The 22,125-nt window shown below is 42.5% G+C and overlaps 1 protein-coding gene across 1 annotated transcript in view; it reads right to left on the bottom strand.

Moving 5' to 3' along the window:
• The window catches only part of MYO3B (myosin IIIB), a 250,467-nt gene that overhangs the window by 151,964 nt on the left and 76,378 nt on the right, over window positions 1–22,125 (bottom strand). Inside the window, exon 8 of the mRNA XM_072121763.1 lies at window positions 12,440–12,505. Coding sequence (XP_071977864.1) covers window positions 12,440–12,505 — 66 coding nt within the window. The remainder of the gene's footprint in view (window positions 1–12,439; window positions 12,506–22,125) is intronic.

Below are 22,125 nucleotides of genomic sequence, written 5' to 3' on the forward strand. Positions count from 1 at the left end.
AGGCTAGTAGAGACCGAGGCCTTTCGCAACCTCATGGCGGCGGCCGCCCCTCGGTATTCGGTCCCCAGCCGCTACTACTTTTCCCGATGTGCCGTCCCAGCCCTGCACCAGCACGTGTCAGACAACATCATCCGTGCCCTGACCAACGCCGTTTCTGACAAGGTCCACCTGACCACGGACACGTGGACGAGTGCTGCCGGGCAGGGCCACTATATATCGCTGACGGCACATTGGGTTAACTTGGTGGAGGCTGGGACCGAGTCTGACCCTGGGGCTGGTCATATACTGCCGACGCCGAGGATTGCGGGGCCTACCTCGGTCCAGGTCTTTCAGGCCTACTATGCCTCCTCCTCCTCCCACCCCTCCTCCACCTCCTCCTCCGAACTACCATCCGTGGGCATGGCGCCATCAGTCGCTAGCTCTAGGCACAGCAGCAGTGCCGTCGCTAAGCGACAGCAGGCGGTGCTCAAACTGCTGAGCCTAGGCGATAAAAGGCACACCGCCCAAGAACTATTACAGGGCATTCCACATCAAACTTGTTAACTTTGTCGCCACCCTGCTGTGTAATCCACAAAATATACTGGCAAACTTTTATCATTTACCAATATTATTTCAGCGCTACTTGCGCATCTGTTTACATTCCCCTCACCCGCCATATCCTAAACTTATAAGAACGCTACTACACTTGATCTTATACAAAAGGTTCTTAGAAGTGCTGTTTGGGGAGTAGCCTAGAGACAGGGGCTTGGATTGGCGAAAGCTCGCCTGGCAGCGGAGCGCCAGCTCCATCTCAAGATCCAACTAACATAGTTTTAACTGCAGCACCTTTAATCTACTACTAGTTCACTGCCTCCATACATCGTCCCCTTATCAAACGAGCTGTGTCAGGCAGAATTTTCAGGTGTTTCACCAGATACGTAGTGGAACGCGGCCCATCTGTCGCCGCCATGCTGGAGACCTGAAGTTGCAATCATAGCAGCGCAATATGGATGCCCCATACTGTCGCTCTTAATCATGGAACCATTTCCGTAAAAACAATTAAAAATAGAACCACTATGCTATTCCATTATTCCTAGGTGAAATATTCAAACGACCCGGCCTGCTTTGAAAAATTATAATTTTTTCAAAGTAAACGCTTCTGGCCCCCAGGCCCATTTTGGGTGGGGAGGAGCCGAGAGACAGGGGCTTGGACAGGCGAAAGCTCGCCTGGCGGTGGACCGCCAGCTCCATCCCAAGATTAGGCACCCTCAGAGGCATCCATGCATGCTGCCCCTGCTGTTTCCTGTCCATTTTTCCTCCACGATCCTCCACAGCGTCCACCAATGTCTCATTTCAACTCTCTATACCCCAGACGCTGGAGCACGAGAGGATATGCAGCACATCATCCCCTTATCAAACGAGCTGTGTCAGGCAGAATTTTCAGGTGTTTCACCAGATACATAGTGGAACTCGGCCCATCTGTCGCCGCCATGCTGGAGACCTGAAGTTGCAATCATAGCAGCGCAATATGAATGCCCCATACTGTCGCTCTTAATCATGGAAGTTGTCTCCATGGCTGCCTCCAAATGTCGTCCCCTTATCAAAAGAGCTGTGTCAGGCTCATTTTTCGGGTGTTTCACCAGATACGTTATGGAACTTGGTCACTATGTCGCCACCATGCTGTGTTATCGACTAAATATACCTTCAACCTTTTGTTCACATAGGAAACCATTTCACCTCCTTTGGTGAAACCTGAGTCCATTTAGGGTATGTCGCCATGAGACTCTCTAGCCTGCCACTGCTGCCGCTGCCTCTGCATGCCGTCCCCTATAGTGTCAGGGTCAATTATTGGATGTTTTAGATGCTATCTAGCCTCATTCGGTCACTCTGTCATGGCCATGCTGTTGCCCATAATTTTGGCATAATGGTGCGATTAAGCAGCCTCAGAGGCATCCATGCATGCTGCCCCTGCTGTTTCCTGTCCATTTCCGTGGTGTTTCCATCCTTTTCTGAGGTTCCCAGGTGTTTGGCCAAGCTTCCCTGTGCAGAGCCTTGGTCCCCTTGAAAAATGCTCGAGTCTCCCATTGACTTCAATGGGGCTCGTTATTCGAGACGAGCACTCGAGCATCGGGAAAAGTTCGTCTCGAATAACGAGTACCCGAGCATTTTAGTGCTCGCTCATCTCTAGTTGTGGCCATTGCCACGTTTTAATTAAAGGACTGCTTTACCAACATGCCTCTGAGTGATCCCCAGATCAGGCTGTATACCACCAAATGTCTGTCCTACAACTATAATTCCCATAGTGATGAACAGGAGTTACGGAAACGGTATATCCCAGTGAGCTATACTGTTTCTGTAGCTCCCAAAGTTATAGAAACACTGTAAGTGCTATGCTGGTGCCTACCTCCAACTAACATCTATGGGAGTTATGGATACATATGGGTAGCATATGCACTCAGTAGCACAAAAAGAGATCATGCTGTCTGTAATAGGAATGTTTACATAGTTGTAGATTATCAGTGGGCCATGTTGACCCCTATACACATCTAAAAACCCTTTCTATGGGAACCGAAGCATCAGAACTGGACAGTGGAGCAATAGAATAGGGTGGGCTGGTCTTATGAAATAATGTCTTCTTTCACATAATGTGGAGGGCCAGCTACACGTGTATCACTTTCCATGACACAGGCAACCTGGAATGACTGAAACTGTTGGAGCTGTGAACTAATACGTGTCTTCGGCAAGAAAAACAGCCGGTTGCGGCACCTCCATCCACCACTTAGTATATACAGTCCACTGGCGACCTAGGCACGGAACCACCGGGTTAGTGCTCGATATTCAGGATGACTGTGGTGCCAATATTCCAGAAAAAAGTAATAGATCAAACTATTGTATAGAAGTAGAAAGAATTGGACGGCACTCACCCAAATCCTGTGGCATAAAAAGTTCTTCTTTATTGAAAAGATCGGGACATCACAAACAGGTTACAGCGGGGAGGGAGTGATGCATGGTGCTCAGAGAGAGGCTACGGCCGTTTCGCGGAACGGCCGTAGCCTCTCTCTGAGCACCATGCATCACTCCCTCCCCGCTGTAACCTGTTTGTGATGTCCCGATCTTTTCAATAAAGAAGAACTTTTTATGCCACAGGATTTGGGTGAGTGCCGTCCAATTCTTTCTACTTCTATATAATACGTGTCTTCATTCTATACTTTATCTCTAGTAGTACCTGAAAATATTCCCCGGATTAATGCACAGAAAATGAAAAGAAAAAAGTGCTGCAGTGGAAATGGAGATAAGATCTTGGTTCTAACTTTGGTAAATGACCTTCAGTATTTGTGAATTGATGGATCCGCGACTGACCTGCCAATACATGTCTGAATCTAATCTTATATCAACAGCATTCTTGTCTGCCACATGGGATATGCTGCTCTATTGTCAAACTGTAGCAATTAAAATTGGTTATCCATATATAGTAAGCACTACACACAGACCTATGTGTGAGGTTACCATCAGCACAGGTCACTGTGATATTGTAACCTGGCGCCCTAACTGCTTTGATATAACCTTTAACATTAATCTTTTCAAACTATGGATTATAGCACAGAACTATACAAGATAGAGATGGACTCGGTGTAGACCCTACTAATACCGGTGAGTTAAAGCTTCAGCATAAGATTCAACCCAAAAGATTCAGTTTGTGTCCAAATTGAATAGGCGTAAATCGATGTTGCTCCAATTGTTTTGGGTACAGGTATATAACCCACCCTAGTCCTCTAAATCACAGACTTTTTTTAACAAATTTATTCATTAGGATTAGCGTTAGGGTTTAAAGGAACACTCCAGTCAAAGCGAATTCATTGAATAATACATAGTGCAGGGCCTTAAGGAGGAGCAGGCCTCATTTTCTTTGTATTCCAGGAGTCCTGCTCCTCTCTTCAGGCCCTGCACAAGGTATAATTCAACGGATCAGCTGTGACTGGAATGCTCCTTTAAGAATATATTTTGGGGTACGTGTACCTAATATTGGGATCCCTGTACACCTCATTTATAAGCCAATGATTTATGTAACGCATATTTCTACATATAATTGTACAATTGTTGTAGATCTTGACAGGACCGACTCTAGGGTATTTGCTGCCTGAGACGAAAATTGAAATTTTACAGCCCCATTATGGCCCCAAATTTTGCCGCCTCCCACAGGGCTCGGGAATCTGCCGCCTGAGGCGATATTTTCATCTCGTCTAATGGCAGATGCAGCCCTGGATCTCGGTCCCATACAAACATGTCTAGAATGTTTTATACAGGATATTCAGGCAGGTATGATTCTAACAATAATGCAGACAATATGGGAAATATGAAAGCCACCATATTGGGTCAATGGCAAGCTAGTCATGTAACATATCAAAGAAGATCAGAATTATCTCAGAAATCAATGGCAGTATTATATTGTATGGTCCAAAAGTTATCAACACAAAGATACTCCTTAGATTCTCATGCAGATTTATAACACCTTCAGCTCTGTGTTCAGCACCATGCACAACACCTCAAATAGCTGTGCATCACAGGAAAAGTTGCAGAATATTCTAGCCCAGATTTATTACAGCCCCTGCGGCAGTTTTCTGTCTGACTTTGCCCATTCTTTTCAGTGCAAACTGCTTGCACATGTATTTAAGAAGTGTCCGGGATACATTTGTGTCGCAGCTGCACTATACCCGATGCAACACAAAATTCTTCACTGCAAGGGGTGTTCCAGCAGAGCGTGTATGCACCCAATGTTAAAGGTGCTCCAAAAACAGTTGGTGCACTCTGTCGGAGCAGTGCAGAGGGCGCCAGATTCATGAAGAACGGGTGCCAGAAATCCTGAATCTTGTGCCCTTTGCACACTCCACAGGCACACTGCACCTGATTTTGATAAACGTGGGCCTCTGTGTTGATAACTTTTGAACTACAAGAGATACTGTAATGTAAATCTGAAAATGGTTCTATTTCTGAGACAATAATGGTATTCTTTGATCTGCTACATGACCACCTTTTAATTGGATAAACTTGATCTTGATCCAACATGGCGGCTTTCAAGATGGTGCCTAAAAGGCCTAAAAGTCTAATCAAATATGTGATTTTTCCTTTCATTTCTGATGTAAAAGGTTGTCCTGGGACTTTTCCATATATCTGGACGTTATGGGCAAATTATCTGTCCATGTAAATGGATCCTTAGTCTGACTAGATTGATCCAGACATGAAACTGTAAACAGCTTAGATTGATGATAAAATGAAAAGGGCAAAACTGTGTTTGGACATGATAAGCTTGTTACCCCAATAACAACGCTCCAATTCTATCTTCCTAATTTAATCACCGCACAGCGAGACGCTCATCAAGAAAATTACAAGGAAAAATTGCTGCCGAATTTTGATCCCGCACAGAAAAAGTAATATAAAATCCGGAGCTGCATTATTTTTAATTCATCATAACTAAAGCGTCGGAAGTTTTTGTATTGACAAATGCATAACTAATGCAAATAAATGAGGCAATTACCGCGGATGGCCACAGGCTCGCCACTCTGTGCCCTGATGTTTTCATTTAAATAAATGGAAAACTGATTATTAATGTTGATGCTACTCGTCACTTCATAGGAATAAACAATGGTCTCCGCTCCGGGTGTTATTACCAGGAATTACTTTCCAAAACGTCGTCCCGGCCTCACGATATTTGCAGAGCCCAGTGAATTTACAGCTCTCTCTGAATTGTTTATCCTTAATACATCTCTCTTGTTCTATGCTTCATTACCTCATGATCTATTGCAAAGAAAACACGCTTAAAAATTGCTTGCATAGATGATTAAATTACAAAAAATGCAGATTGCATAATCGGAGGTCAGGAAATGCACAGTGAACAATTTAGCAAGAAGAGATAAATAAGCAGAGTTTTCGGAGTTTATGGTAAGACTAGAAAATTTCCCATTGTAAACGAGGCTGTCGGGCCGCCAAAATACCTTGATGACTTGGTGGGGTCTAGAGGGTGCAGATCTACATGGGCCATGGAAACTTAACTCATTGAGATGGCAGGGTTTTCAGGGCTTTGGCATCTCCGTGTTTTACTCTGCTACCACAAGTCATATCTTTTGGATTTTTCCATCTACAAAGCTTTCCAGTTATAAAGCCCCACTTAATAATCTGTGTCATCTACTTGGGAAGAAGGAAAAAAATCCAAATGGGTTCACCAAAAAAATGCAGTTGCGTCATTTTTATGGCTTTTCACTATGCGGCCCAAATGTGGCATCCCTTTTATTCTTTGGGTCAGTATAATCTCAGAAACACCAAATGTATATAGTTTGGTTATGTATTGGATCACCATATTCTGACACCTGGGACTTTTTCATAGTTTGGTTTATGGAGTGGGGCAAAGTATAATTTTTTTTTTATGGGTTGAGATGACCACTGATCACTTTTAATTAAAATTTTTATGGGAGGCAAAATGACAAAAAAAATGTGCCAGTTTGGATATTTAGGCGTTTCTTCTCGTTACTGTATTCCTGTGAGCCCTCTCCAAACATCTCTTGACAACCGGTCAATGTAATTTCTGTTGACTGGTCATGAAGGGGTTGAATGGGTAGTACAAGACTTGGCAAATGAAGAGAATCTTTAGTTTCTTCTAATCCTGCCATATAGTATGGTTGTTGTGCAATATCCACCCACCAGGGCCGGACCTAATGGCTTGAGGACAGCTGGATCCCATGTAACAGAGTGGCTGACCTTAGCATGGCCTACCGCTAGACTTGTACCGGTCGCTCGGTCTAACATGCAGGGTCAGCGAGGGGATGCAAGTAGAAGGGGAGGCAACAATATGTTGGAAGGTTTCCCTCTGGGTCACTTCCAGTGTATGTGTGACGTATGGATCCCTAGGTAGATGGTAGAGGGGAGGCCTGTAATGAAGACCACCTCTAGCGTGAAGGTTTTAAAGGGACCCGTCCAGCGGGCTATGACAATTGTGCTTGGTATTACAACATAGCCCCATTCACTTGAATGAACTTGAGATGCAAATAGGCCACAAGATGAATGCATTACCATGTAGTCAATTGGCGGGGCTGACAATCAATGTCAAATTGATCACCTATCCTAAGAACAGATGATGAATTCTACAAAATTGTATATGCCCTTTAAGGATCAAATAGGCGTCTCCTCCCCTATGTAATGTAAATTAAATGTTATAGTCATTGACCTGCAACAGGTTTTGTAACAAAGTCCTAGGCCAGTGATGGCGAACCTTTTAGAGACTGAGTGCCAAAGCTACAACCAAAATCCACTTATTTACTGTGAAGTGTCAACATGGCATTTTAAGCAGTAACTTATTGCTACCTGCTCTTCCACATCTTTCAATCATATAGGTCCCCTGAGGCCACCAATACAGTTGGAAGGAGGGCAAATTCAGACTCTCATTATAGCTTCTCTCCAGGTTCTCTGTGCAGAGGAAGAATTGAAGGTCCAGCAGTAGGCTCTCCAAAGATAATGCAGCCCTGTCCACGCCTTCTCACTTTTCCTGCAGTTCCAAACAGCCAATGAAATGTCTCTTTTAAATAGCGCTTCCCTTAAGTTGCCTGGGGCTTCAGGAAGATTTGGAGGATTTGTTCCATTCTGCTGAACTTTGTCCTAGGGTGACAACCTGAGTGCCCACAGAAATGGCTCTGAGTGCCACCTCTGGCACCCGTGCCATAGGTTCGCCACCACTGTCCTAGGCTAATGAATGCGGAAAGGGGTTCAGTCAGTGCACTTATAAATAAAAGGGGGTTTCATATGATTAGCAAAGGGCACTGTTATAAGATCTAAAATAAAGGAGCTTTCTGGGCTTAAAATAATCATGACCTATTTTACTTAAAAATCCTCAATATTAAATTGGTGGAAGTCTGGCTTTAAGCATCTGCCACTGAGTCACTGCAGCTTAGCTCCCATTCAAAAGATCTGCAGTTACCTGACCTGACCACTTTACAGAGAATGGCACTGTCCTCTTTCCTGTTCCATTATATGGAGGCACTTAGAGTTCTGCTTCCATTATTTCAAGTATAAAAAGTCCCCTGGAAGTGGTTTCCATAGGATTTTTATTGTAAACTTATGTGAATCTGCTTTTCTTTATCTATTCCGGGTCCCTAATTTCATGAAAAATAATAGAACTGTCTTATCTTAAAACTTTGAAAGCCCCATTCATCACTCTGTATACACCAGGGAAAACACAAGCAATGGAGGTAAGAGCCAAAGGGGAAAGGACAGATGTGAAGCTGACTGTACTTGCTTTTATATCAAGTATCCTGAAGTACTATTACCTATCAGCGCTGTCTCAGATCTTGGAGTGGTAAATAGTGGCAGGTAGATTAAAACATTTGCTCTATCTATGACTTCCAGGCTGGAGGTAAAATCTGTTCTACGATGATAAAATGGTCATTTTTTAAAGTCATTACATCCCCACCGGAGATAACATGAAGCCCCATCTGTCTGCAAGCCAAAAGAATAAACAAAAGTATACAAAACATAAAAATAATAAAAAATAACGGCATCTCATAGCGGGATTTCCTTTAGTCTGTTATTTTCAAGGGTCTGAAATGAAACTTAATGACGGCACATAAAGAAGCTTTATCATTATTAGAAGAATGTGCTTTGTTCATGCAAAAATATCGAAATTTAGTTCTTGTGGTTTATGTTCAAGAGCTGAATGTCTCGCTCAATGGTCACATCAACTATCAGACGTCCTAGATGTGGCGCACAATACTCATTTAAAGAGGCACAATCACTTTTTAAAGCAAAGCCATTGGGGGTTTCTGTGTAGAAGTGAAACATGTCATATTACGTGGTCATTCATAAATAACAGGCAATAAATCTCATTTATAAAAGAACACTTTACAGAGCAATAAAACAGGCAGATGGTTTAGAGCATTCCAGAGAATTTGTGCAGCTCAGGAAAAGTCCAGGATATTTTAGTGGGAGGTTCAAATTAATGAAGAGAATAATCTTTCATCACTGAAAGACTAAAGAGCACGGGCTGTGCAATAGACTGAGATGAAGGAGGAGAGGTAGGAAGATGCAGCACTAGGCAGAGCTTTGTGGATGAGGGTGATTAATTTGTATTGAATATGGAAAATGATGGGCAACCATTGCAGTGACTTGTGTAGTGCCCTGTAACAAAGAAGCATTGAATTTTGGACATTTGTGAACATTTGAATATTTTCCCTATTCAGAATTTCTCACTTTATTTAACATATAGGGGCAGATTTACTTACCCGGTCCATTCGTGATCCAGCGGCGCTTTCTCTGTGGTGGATTCGAGTCCTGCCGGGATTCATTAAGGCAGTTCCTCTGACGTCCACCAGGTGGCGCTGCTGCGCTGAAGAGCATCGGAACGCACTCAAGTTCACCGGCCTATTCCAAGTGAAGGTAAGTGCAAGCTCCGCGACACATTTTTTTTCTAAAATGCGGCGGCTTATCCGAATCCGTCAGGTTTTCGTTCGGCCACGCCCCCTGATTTCCGTCGCGTGCATGCCAGCGCCGATGCGCCACAATCTGATCGCGTGCGCCAAAATCCCGGGGCAATTCAGGGGAAATCGGTGCAAATCGGAAATATTCGGGTAACACGTTGGGAAACTGCGAATCGTAGTAAATGACCCCCATAGGGTTAACTTGCATTAATCTGTAGTGTTTTGTTATATACATAATGTTTATTATTACTGGATCTACACTCACCGGCCACTTTATTAGGTACACCTGTCCAACTGCTCGTTAACACTTAATTTCTAATCAGCCAATCACATGGCGGCAACTCAGTGCATTTAGGCATGTAGACATGGTCAAGACAATCTCCTGCAGTTCAAACCGAGCATCAGTATGGGGAAGAAAGGTGATTTGAGGCCTTTGAACGTGGCATGGTTGTTGGTGCCAGAAGGGCTGGTCTGAGTATTTCAGAAACTGCTGATCTACTGGGATTTTCACGCACAACCATCTCTAGGGTTTACAGAGAATGGTCCGAAAAAGAAAAAACATCCAGTGAGCGGCAGTTCTGTGGGTGGAAATGCCTTGTTGATGCCAGAGGTCAGAGAAGAATGGGCAGACTTGTCCGAGCTGATAGAAAGGCAACAGTGACTCTAATCACCACCCGTTACAACCAAGGTAGGCGGAAGAGCATCTCTGAACGCACAGTACGTCGAGCTTTGAGGCAGATGGGCTACAGCAGCAGAAGACCACACCGGGTGCCACTCCTTTCAGCTAAGAACAGGAAACTGAGGCTACAATTTGCACAAGCTCATCGAAATTGGACAGTAGAAGATTGGAAAAACGTTGCCTGGTCTGATGAGTCTCGATTTCTGCTGCGACATTTGGATGGTAGGGTCAGAATTTGGCGTCAACAACATGAAAGCATGGATCCATCCTGCCTTGTATCAACGGTTCAGGCTGGTGGTGGTGGTGTCATGGTGTGGGAAATATTTTCTTGGCACTCTTTGGGCCCCTTGGTACCAATTGAGCATCGTTGCAACGCCACAGACTACCTTAGTATTGTTGCTGACCATGTCCGTCCCTTTATGAACAAAATGTACCAAACATCTGATGGCTACTTTCAGCAGGATAATGCGCCACGTCATAAAGCTGGAATCATCTCAGACTGGTTTCTTGAACATGACAATGAGTTCACTGGACACAAATGGCCTCCACAGTCAACAGATCTCAATCCAATAGAGCATCTTTGGGATGTGGTGGAACGGGAGATTCGCATCATGGATGTGCAGCCGACAAATCTGCGGCAACTGTGTGATGCCATCATGTCAATATGGACCAAAATCTCTGAGGAATGCTTCCAGCACCTTGTTGAATCTATGCCCACGAAGAATTGAGGCAGTTCTGAAGGCAAAAGGGGGTCCAACCCGTTACTAGCATGGTGTACCTAATAAAGTGGCCGGTGAGTGTAGTAGAAAGGGATAATGAACATTGAGAGACATTTCTGACTGTGTACCTCTAACTTAAGAGAAACTAGTTGTAATTTTCCACAACTATAGTAGAGATTGTTTTGCAGAAGATTGTTTACCAGAAAAGCAGACAGATTGAATTTTAGAATGACAAGTGCTATCTGGAAAGTTGTTTACACTTTAGAACCTTGCTGCCATAGAATATTATGGGACATCTATGTAAATATAAGGGAGAATTTTGGTTATTGTTTTTAAGCTAACATGTAAGCACTCCTCTCCTGCTAGAAGGAAAGAACCATCCCAGCCTTTAGTGTTTTGCAGTTAGGGAATAGAGCTTGGAGGAGAAAACTGCCAGTCTACCTGAGCAACCAGAAGAAGAAGTTGAGTTGGGAATAAATAGACCCCAGCTCCTAAACGTTGACCAGAGTACAAGACTTGTGAGAATAAGAGGGACAGCTAGCCCAGAAATTTCCTCAGCATTAACCCTTCGTCTGCCAGGGAGGAGATTGGAGAAGTCAGCCTTTTGATTTGCTTGTATTGCTTTGTACCTGAATTTCTACAGTAAAAAAGGAAACAGTTCACTGTAGACCCTGACTCTCTGGATTTATTTCAGAGCAGCAACATGGGGTGACACCTCGTATGTGCCTGGTGGATACAGCCTAGCGTTGGGGCCATACTTAACCAGAGCAGTCCATTGACACAGACTGGAGGCATCTGTGTAGTATCTGGATTGAATGACAAGTGTACATTCTGCATTGAGAGGAGTAGAGTACAGGAAAGAGTTAAGTAAGTAGAAGACCGATTAGAAAGGATTTACAAAAGTTGAGGCGAGTGAATTCGAGCCATGATTAGAATTTCAGATGTTGTCCTGGTCAGGAAAGGGAGTTTTCTGGAGAGGTTTTTGAGGTGCAAGAGTGACTAAAAGTATGGGGTAAAGGAAAAATTTGAGTCAAACATAAGCCCAAGACAGCGGGCCTGCTGCATTGAAGTTATGGTGGGACCACAGAAGGAAATAGAGAGGTCAGCGTTAAAGGACATCTATCACCAGGATGAAGGATTGTAAACCAAGCACACTTACATCCAGGTGTGTGCCCTCTCTGGTAGGATCTGCTCTTATTTTTTACAAAATAAAATTATGCAAATGACCCTGAGCGGCTTGGGGCTCCATATATGTTAATGGGGCCTGAAGCCCCTCAGGCTGATTTGCATAATTAAAACCCTTAAAAAAAAGGGGGGGGCCTAATAAGCTAAAAGAACACCATGCAAGTATGTTTGGTTTACAATCATTCATCCTGGTAGTTGATGTCCTTTGAATCGGTTAGTAGTAAAAGAAAGATGGAAAAAGAGTGTTTTCCTAGAACAACCCCATTAAGTATCTGGGGATTCCTAAAATTGATTTTTCTATAACATCCTAATTGAGGGGTTCTTTTTAAAAGATGCATTAACTCATAGATAAAAAGCTATAAACATTGACTCCTACAGATTGAGTCATTATAAAAGTGTATTACTTATTAGCAACTTACTGTGCAATAAAGTGACTGAATGCTCTGGACCATTGATCTGGATGAAGTATTGTGGGTGGAGGGTTTCTGGAAAGAAAGACAGATCATTATCAGCACAATATATTATACATTCACACAACCTCTCTGCGATGTACACTAGAAACGCCAAAGCAAGGAGCTGCCTCTTCCCCGGACTGCCCCGCCCACTCCATGGGCCGAGTTTGACTGTCATGTGCCAGTCACCGCCCCTAGCCCCACCCCCTCATGAATACGCCGGACCGCTTTGAGAACGGTCCGGCTTTTCTAGTGTACATTGCGGCAGTGTCTGCTAACGTTATCGGAGTTTTCTGATAACTCTAGCAGTGTAACACTGCTGCGACTGTTGTGGCACTTTAGTAAGCAGCTCCTAGTGCCATTTTCAAGGGTGACAGGTCCTTTTTAAAGATAAGACATGGCTGTTTTTAGAAATAGCACCACACCCGCTAATGGGTTGTGTCTGGTATTGCAGCTCAATAAAGTGAAATCGAGTTGAAGCAAGAAACAGTCATTACTTTTTAAACCTATACAACCCCTTTAATAACAATGTGACATAACTATAACAAGATGTATTGGCATTGCTATATGTAAGACGGGGCTTATTAATCTCCATTCAACCTCAAATGAAAGGCGACAGCCTCTTAATACACTTCTGCTCTATTAGGTTTATGTTATCTAGTATTGTGCAGCATGCTGTGCTATTCTATACTATAAAAATAATGCAAAACTTGATGGACCCTGCATTAGTTATTGAGAGTCATCATATTGGTCATAAATCCTTTAAAAATAGAAGCCACGACAACAGTGTGCCAAGCTAAAACATCACATTTATATACAGGTAGTCCCCAGGTTACGTACAAGGTTCTTTAGGTTTGTATGCAAGTCAGAACTGGTACATTTTATCATTTTAACTCCAGAACAAAACTTTTTTGTCCCTGTGCCAATTAGATTTTCCAAATGTTATGTTGTGTCCTTAAGTCGGAGACCGCCTGTACATGATATTGAGTATGAGATTATAAAATATTGCAAGTGATGAGGCCAGTGTGAGGATGTGATGAGGCCAGTGTGAGGATGTGATGAGGCCAGTGTGAGGATGTGATGAGGCCAGTGTGAGGATGTGATGAGGCCAGTGTGAGGATGTTATGAGGCCAGTGTGAGGATGTTATGAGGCCAGTGTGAGGATGTTATGAGGCCAGTCTGCAACTTGATGATTCCACTTTAACCATAGGGAAAACAAGGCAGCTGCACTTAGCCCTATGGCCAGAGAGGACCTCCCATCTGTCATCACTTGAATAGTCATTTATCAGATGCAAATGCTAAGTTCTGCACTTACTTTGGCTGTTATCATCCTCCCTCTTTCTCTCCACTTTTCACTAAATACATTTCTGTTGAATTCTCTCTTGCTAGAAAGATGGACCAAAGCTCGCGGAATTATCAGATTACATACAAGCTCTTAGCAGAGATGAGGGGTAGGAAATAGTCATAGCAGCTAGGTCTCTACCTACCAGGTCAGAAAGATATATTGTCACATTTACTATGGGCCTGCACCAGTTTTCTGTCGGACTTTGCAAGTTCTTTTCTGTGCATACTGCTTGCACAGGTATTTTAGAAGTGTCTGCACCACATATGTGTCGCACTTGACTGTTTTGTATCATGCGACACAAATTTCTGCACTGTATCCCCCCTGCAACCCTCCCACCCTACCCACCCGTCCTCATCCACCCTACATTACCATCCCCCCCATCCACCCAAACAAACAGGGATGTATTAAGAAAGAACGGATGCGACAAAAGCAGAATTTTCTTTAATGTTAACTCAATGTAGATATGTAGAGTAATATGTTTTGTAACCAGAAATGTCATATTGTAATGATAATCTTGACTCCCCACCCCAATTTTCCCTTCTGTACCCCTGAAAAACAATTAAAAAATTTATACGAAAAAAATTTCTGCACTGAAAGTAGCGTTTCGGTTCTCTGTCGGACCGTGCGTCACATTTATCATGCAAAGTCCGACAGAAGTGTATTGCACGCCCCACGTTAAATGTGCATGAAAAAAAGTGATGCATTCTGTCAGGGTAGTGCAGGGGGCGCTAGATTCATAAACAATGGGCCCAGAACGACGGCCTGCACCCCGATTTGTGTCACTTGAAAGCCGGCACCGATGCACTAAAATCACGTGCACCAAAATCCCCAGTTAAATGAGGTGCAAAACGGAAAAATTCACGAAACCCGATGGAAATGCGTTCCGCGGACCCTTAATAATTGTGCCCCATAGTGCTTTGACCTATGAACTAAAGTACAGGTCCCTGCAACTTACAATACAAATAACTGAAACTTGTACACTGATAAAGAGTCATCAGTGAAATTGACTCTAAAACTTTATTTTGCTATTTGCCAGTCAGGCATACCAAGTCATATGGGCGTTTCATAGAGCCATCAACATGGTGTCATCATGGTAAAAACCTCCTCTCAGCTTTTTGTTGCTCCCCATCTATTTTGATGCCGTGATTGCCACACAGTTTAAATCTTGTGCATGCGCAGCATACAAAGTCAGGCTCCCGATTCCGGACGTAAGCACTAAAAGGTAGAATCTAGTTCTTGGCTTTGGACAGACTCTACTGCTCAGTAAAAGATTATAGCTCGACTGACCTATTTCCCGGATGCAAACATGGCGAGCAGCGTTCACCGCTACTATTGATCAAACCTACATGGAGTTGTACCGTACCACACAACTAAACAAGATGGTCAATTTTTTTCATTCTACATTAAATGCCACTTCACAAAACTGGATTACACCCAAAACGAAAGAAGATGGTAACACTCAGTTGTCAATTTATCCACAGATGTCTAATAGGAATGACAGAGGAACAGCACATTGTAGAGTTTGGCAAAAATATATTCTAGAATTGTTATTTAATGGGTAGTACAATTATCTACTAAAACAGACATGTCAGAAGAGGTGGCAGGTCCATCATGACTTGCCTTGACGTTTGTCATCCTTTCTTACCCATTACACGAGGTGACAATGCAATTTCAAATCCAATAGTATTGACACTGAATAATGGAAGGGGAGAAGATTGGAAGGATCGCTAAGAGCACGGATAGCTACGAGACGTGTCCCCTCCGAGAGAACACACCACTATCTTATTCCTTTTATATGAGAGAGCAGATACAAGCAGCTGATAGGGTTATTGATTGAGAGGTGTCAATATATTCTGGTTTCTCCCACATCTGATCTCATTGAATCTGAAAACAAAGTAGATGCATTTCAGGCCTCCTGCTTGGAATATATTTACAATTTGCACTTCGTTGGTCTCCTTTTTGAAATCATACAAAAAAGCTATGATACTGTACAGTATGTTATGTATGTGTTTGCGTTTGTTTCCTCCGTGTCCTCCGGTTTCCTCCCACACTCCAGAACATACTGGTAGGTTGATTAGATTGTGAGACCCATGGGGACAGTTACCAATTTGGCAAAGCTCTGTTCAGCGCTGTGTAATCTGTAGGGGCTATATAAAATAAACAATTATTATTGTTATGTGACATACTAAGGCATGGCCTGGTTCACTAGAACACAGGAGGCTCTCAAATTGGGGCTACTCTCAAACATCATGATGGAGCCTAAGCATCAAGCAGAACCAGTAGTGTGTTACAATATGGGCAATTTGGGTGGCCACCCAGGGCCCCAAACCTCTGGAGGACCATTGGTCACCTAAACCAACCAACAATGACCTGTAAATGTAATAGGGAGAAGATGATCCAGCCCTGTACACTCCTGACACATATGTAAACAGCAGCCTTTCCAGGACCTTCAAATAGGTCAACCCAAGGTCCTTAAAATGTAGCACTGAAGTGGACCCTTCTTCCTCTGCCTGTGCTTGTCACCTAAGGATTATAGTATCTTAGCACATAACCGATGGTGAGGAGACAGTGCTGAAGATCTCTGCTGCAATGTATAAAGACATAAAGCTTCCACTATATTCTAATGGGACCTGATTGCTTAACTTGGGTGTGTTCCAAAAAACTAGAATATTGAACAAACCCTATTATGTAACATTACTACCCCAATTCTCCTAAATTACAAAGATAACAAAAAATTACCCAAACCATGTGTTATGTCAGAGACAGTAAGTAAAAACCTACAATATAGATGAGCTTCACTTATGCATAACGGGCTGAGGTTAACGATATATGATACAGTGACATATGTGGTAAGTGATACATTATCAAAAACATATTTAAACTATAAATTGACTGCAGGATACAAATCTTGTAGTAACTGTGCAATTTCTTTGCTTGAATTGCACTCGAATTTGCCAATTTTTTGCAGATTTGGCCATCTGCCCGCTCCCAAACAAACATCTGCGGAACAGATGAAAAAACTGTGGTTCAATAGAGCCAGCAGTTGGTAAGTCAGTCAGGGATTTTTTGGGGTTTATTTTTAAATTACTTTTGGATGTTTTATAGAGCAGCTAATAATTATGTTCTTATTTGTAAAGTGAGAACTGGGATATGCCGGTCACATTAGCAAATAGGGTTCAGGGTGATGAACTCCACACATATGGTGTGTCTCTTAGGGCTTACTCAGTGTTAAAGGTCCATGTGTCAATGAGACTGCAAAGGACTATCCATGGACCCATCAAAGTGGAGGAATATACATGGCATGTTATCAAATTATGCTTCCTAAATCTGCCAAATCTACACCAATAGGAGCACAAAAACAATTGACAAAACATGGACTCCATCCTAAAGTTACCACATTTCATAGATCTGTTACCCAGATAAAGTAGAAATTGCATTGGGGTTAGGATATTTGTACAATATTGACAACGTGGATATGACATTATGGCGCAGACATAAGTGCATGGCTCATGGCACTTAGTAGTGATCACTACCAGGAAAAATGGATGTGTTTCAGACCGTATTCATTAGTCCGAAACGCGTCACTTGTAGTCACCTATCACTTGTAGTGATAGGTTCTTCTGTTTTGCTAATTAAGGGGTTTGGGGCTTTTAAATACTTTTTAATCTCTATATTTGAGAGTTGGGTTCTCTAAAGTGTAAGGTTGAGAGCTGGGCTCCCTAAAGCCTAAGGTTTACAGTGGGGCTCTCTAAGGTCTAAGGTTGAGAGCTGGTCTCTCTAAAGCCTAAGGTTTACAGTGGGGCTCTCTAAGGTCTAAGGTTGAGAGCTGGGCTCCCTAAAGCCTAAGGTTTACAGTGGGGCTCTCTAAGGTCTAAGGTTGAGAGCTGGGCTCCCCAAGGCCTAAGGTTGAGAGTTGGGCTCCCCAAGGCCTAAGGTTGAGAATTGGGCTCAATAAGGTCTAAGGTTGAGAGTTGGACTCTCTAAAGTCTAGTGGACAGTTGCGGGCTCCATCCCAGTCCCACCCACATGACAGTAGTCAGCTCCATTAGCATACAAGGTACCAAAGATTTGGTACCACAATTTGGAATCACGCAGGAATGGTGAGGACTACATAAAATTCTTACAGAATTAAATCTACCAAGTCCAAATGACCAAGGAAACCAATATCATGAATGTCACCAGTGCTGCACCTATCTAGGGGAAAAAAATTTACATTTTTGTGCAAATTCTCGTAACTGATTACTGAATTTCCTATAACACAAGTCATGTACTTCAGGTAGAAAATTACCTTTCTATCCTTGTCATGAGGCATGTTAGCAGGTGTGAGTCTATTGAATACAATTCGTTCTAGATGGGAAATGGAATAGCACAGCTGTCAGCTCCGGAGACTGTGACACTGAATTTGAGCAGAGGAGTCTGGATCGATTCCTTAGTTAGCTTCTAGTGACCTTGGCCAAGTCACTTAATTTTTCACCATCGGGAATATAAGACTGTAAGTATTAAAAGAAGGAGGCTTATGTGTTCATGGCTAGAAACTATGAGCATAAAGCAGTAAGAGGAATAATGGTTAGGACTGTGGGGGCTACTTACAGGGCAACAGACCTAATGGCAGCAGATCCCTGTACAGTTATTCCCACTATAAGATTTCAGAATAATAGGTCAATGCAGTAGTACTTACTAAACCGACTCCAAACAAGTTAATCAAAGGGAAGTGGTACAACTTTTTCATGGATTTGTACAGATTTCTATTTATCAGACAGTGAGTTAAAGCTCAATGAGTGGATATTTTGCAGAATATTGGGAAGATGGTGGGGATGCGGGTTACTTAGTAGTTGCCACTTCCGGTGAACACATCAGAAAACAGAAGATAATTGTCCAGGGGTGCATATGTGCAACAGACAGTAACCAATATTCACTTTGGGGTATTGCTGTAGTAAATTACAATGGCCTCCGGAAAATCTCTTGTGAACTAACCAACCCAGAATGTATAGGCCTTGGGTTACGTACAAGATAGGTTCTGCAGGACCAGGATCAACAATAAAGCTACCTGTGATAACTGTTACAGCTGATTATTGTAGCCCACGGCGAAATTACAGTAAATGACCAATTACCAGAGGTCCGTTTGTAACTAGGGATCGTCTGTAAGTCGGGTGTTCTTAAGTAGGTGACCGCCTGTATAGGATATAGGCTTCTTGAGACCTGTCTGGGTGGAGGCAAGCAGGTACATGAGCCAACATAGCCAGCCAGTGAGGAGCACAATATGCCTTCAGTGATAAGCCCATAGAAGGGATGTAAGCCCACCTCCGCTCTTCATAGCACCACATCCATTGGTGAAGGGGTACAGAGAGGTGATTGAGTCTGAGTTTAATATAAAGGTGGAATATAGTGGCGGCTTGGTTCATCACTCAGCACTTGCCAATGTATTAGGATATAATGAGCAAGTGGAGGGGGCTTTGGTCTGGAGAAAGATTGGAGACACTGGGGCTCATTTACTAAGGGTCCCGCTGCTCACCTTTGTTGGACTTTGCACCTTTTTCGGGGATTGCATGGTTTTGACAGGTATTTAATAAGTGTTTGCGCTGGGATTTTGGTGCATGTGATCCTTTTTTTGGCGCAGCCTCACTGGCTTTCATGTGACACAAATCAGGGGTGGGCCGTCTGACGATCTGACTGATTCGAACTGGGATTAAACTTTCAAATTGTGTCACAAACCCATGCACTACAAAATAGAAGGTGAACTCTGTCAGACCTGAGCGGGGAAGCGACACATGCAGGATATCTGGCGCGTTCTTAGGAATCGTGGCAGAGTGCATTGGAGACGACAATGCACTTTTGGTGAACTCCGCGGACCGGGTAAGTAAATTTCCCCGACTAAGCTTGTTGTGTCAGGAGTTATTTAAGGAATTGAGGTAGTCCTTAAGCAGAGAGATTGGTCTCAGGGAGAAATTACGAAATTTTAAGTGAGCTGGGAAAAAGAGGGAGGTGAGGAGAACAGAGTTCAGAATGAGATGTAGTATTGGCAAAGAGTGATGGCACTGGACTATTGAGCTGGGACAGACAGAAGGATTGATTGGAGAGAGACTTAGTTTTGATGGGAGAGAGCTAGCTCTGGAGTCTGATGCTCTTTGTCCACAGTACCAGTCTTTTCCACTTGAAAAAGGGGTACTTCACCCCAAAACGCGTTATAACGTTAAGACCTTGTTAATAAATATTCAGAATTACTCATATGTCCATTGCTTATACCTGAGTGCCAGATCGAGAAGAGCAGAAACAGTAGAGACGCGCGCACTCCAGCAGCGTCCGGAGACCGGTAAGACCCATGACTATTCAGATACTATTCAGCCCACTTACACACAGCTTGTCTGCGATATATATAAACTACCATTAACTTCACCTACCTTCATCTACTTATATGGCCATTCTCTATCATCTACATGGAATTTATTATTATTTTTATACCTGTTCTATTTACTGAATCCAAATATGATATCGGTCTCTATAAAATACCCATAGATTTTTATGGCTTTTATCTATTTATTTATTTATTTATGAATTTATTTATATTTATTTTTATATGAAATGTTGTACTTGTCATTTTTATACCTATATTTACATTTATATCTACATATGGAAATTAATTTTATATTTGTATATAGACCCACAGATCTACAATTGTACTTACCTTACCATTGATAGGCCCCAATTGTAATGGTCTCTCACATTAGCATGCATTGTCTTTGGATAGCCTTCAATTATAATGCCTTTCATTTATTGTACCATTTTTATTTATTGTATTTATTGTACTTTTTCTTATTATTATTGCTTTTGACTCTCATTTTCATGTTTACTTGTCCCTTACCAAATCTACAGAATTTTCTTCCACTTGAAAAAGGGGACCTCGGTTCCCCGAAACGCGTTGTGATGATATGTGACCTATCCTTTTATTAATAATAAACCTATTTGGAAAAAATATATACTCGGTCTCGTTGTGCGCCTACCGTTTCTGCTCTTCTCGATCTGACTCCCAGACTCCAACCGGCCTAGTCCCCTGTGTTTGGAGAACATATTGAAACATCGGCTGCCACTGCCACGACCATTGCCACCTCAAACGAACACTAGAGTTGTGCCTTCTTCATTAATCTCGACCAGGTGAGCAACTACATAACCATACAAAATACCCGTTACCTAGCAATACTACCCTATGAGCGCTTTTGTTTTGTCTCTGCCATTTTTCTTTATACCTGAGTGCGCCATTCATTTAGACATTTCTCCAATACTTCACTGATAATCTAAGCACATTGTCAGAACACAGCATCTCACAGCACTAGAGGAATCATTAAGTGTCTGCTTAGAGAGTCCCCGTCTGAACTCTGGACACTGAGTGATAGCAGCGAAAACAGCAATACAACTTAGTAAAATTGTAAAGTAAGGGGGTTACAAATGTAACAAATATTCATTGTGTAAACATCACTAGGGGGTTAAAATTTGAGAATTTTTTTCATGGGCAAACCCGTTTCATACTATTTTTTTTGTGCATAGTGATATTAAAGCACTCGTATATTCTACTCCTGTTCTCTGCTTAATGACAGGGAAGACTGCATTCAGCTACTATATATTTTTGTGTTAGTGCTACTATCATAGGATTTGCGGGAACATAACACCCACAAAGAAGATGAGATGTCCTAAAATATTCTGCTAATCCTAATAATTCAAGCATACCGTTCCATGAGCTACATAGTAATATCAGACTGTGCCAGGCAATAACACAAGTGACCATATATAGCCCTCCATAAAGTGAGGCAGGTGTCAGGTCTGTGACTGATCTCATGTTAGTAATTGATGGGCTTCTTTCCGAGAACTGGTACATAATTTATTTTTCACTCAATATGTAGATTATTGCTATTTGAGAACAGACATCGGGAAGTAACTATTAGCATAAAACTGACTTATTCAATTTATGAAACTGCCCATAAAGCTCAAATTTATCTTGAAACAACTCTCTTATTGTTTTAACTCTCACATCATTGTATCACTGTAAGGCTGTATTTCTATTTGTTATTTTTAGGTATAAAAGTCTGTGATGATTAATATCTCTAATGTTGTATATGGATCATTGCCTGCTTGATTCAAAGAGAACTTCATATTGTTTGTATAGACATAGAATGTCATGAAAGGAAACCTACCACCACGGATCTACCTATTCAGGTTTATCCGGTAGGTAGGTGGATCTAATGTATGTAAGGATAGCCCTTTGAGGGGCTAATCCTTTAATCCCCTGTATCTTGTGTAATCTTTAATCAGCATATTC

This window comes from Engystomops pustulosus, chromosome 8 (assembly GCF_040894005.1).
Source record: "Engystomops pustulosus chromosome 8, aEngPut4.maternal, whole genome shotgun sequence".
Lineage (NCBI taxonomy): Eukaryota > Metazoa > Chordata > Amphibia > Anura > Leptodactylidae > Engystomops > Engystomops pustulosus.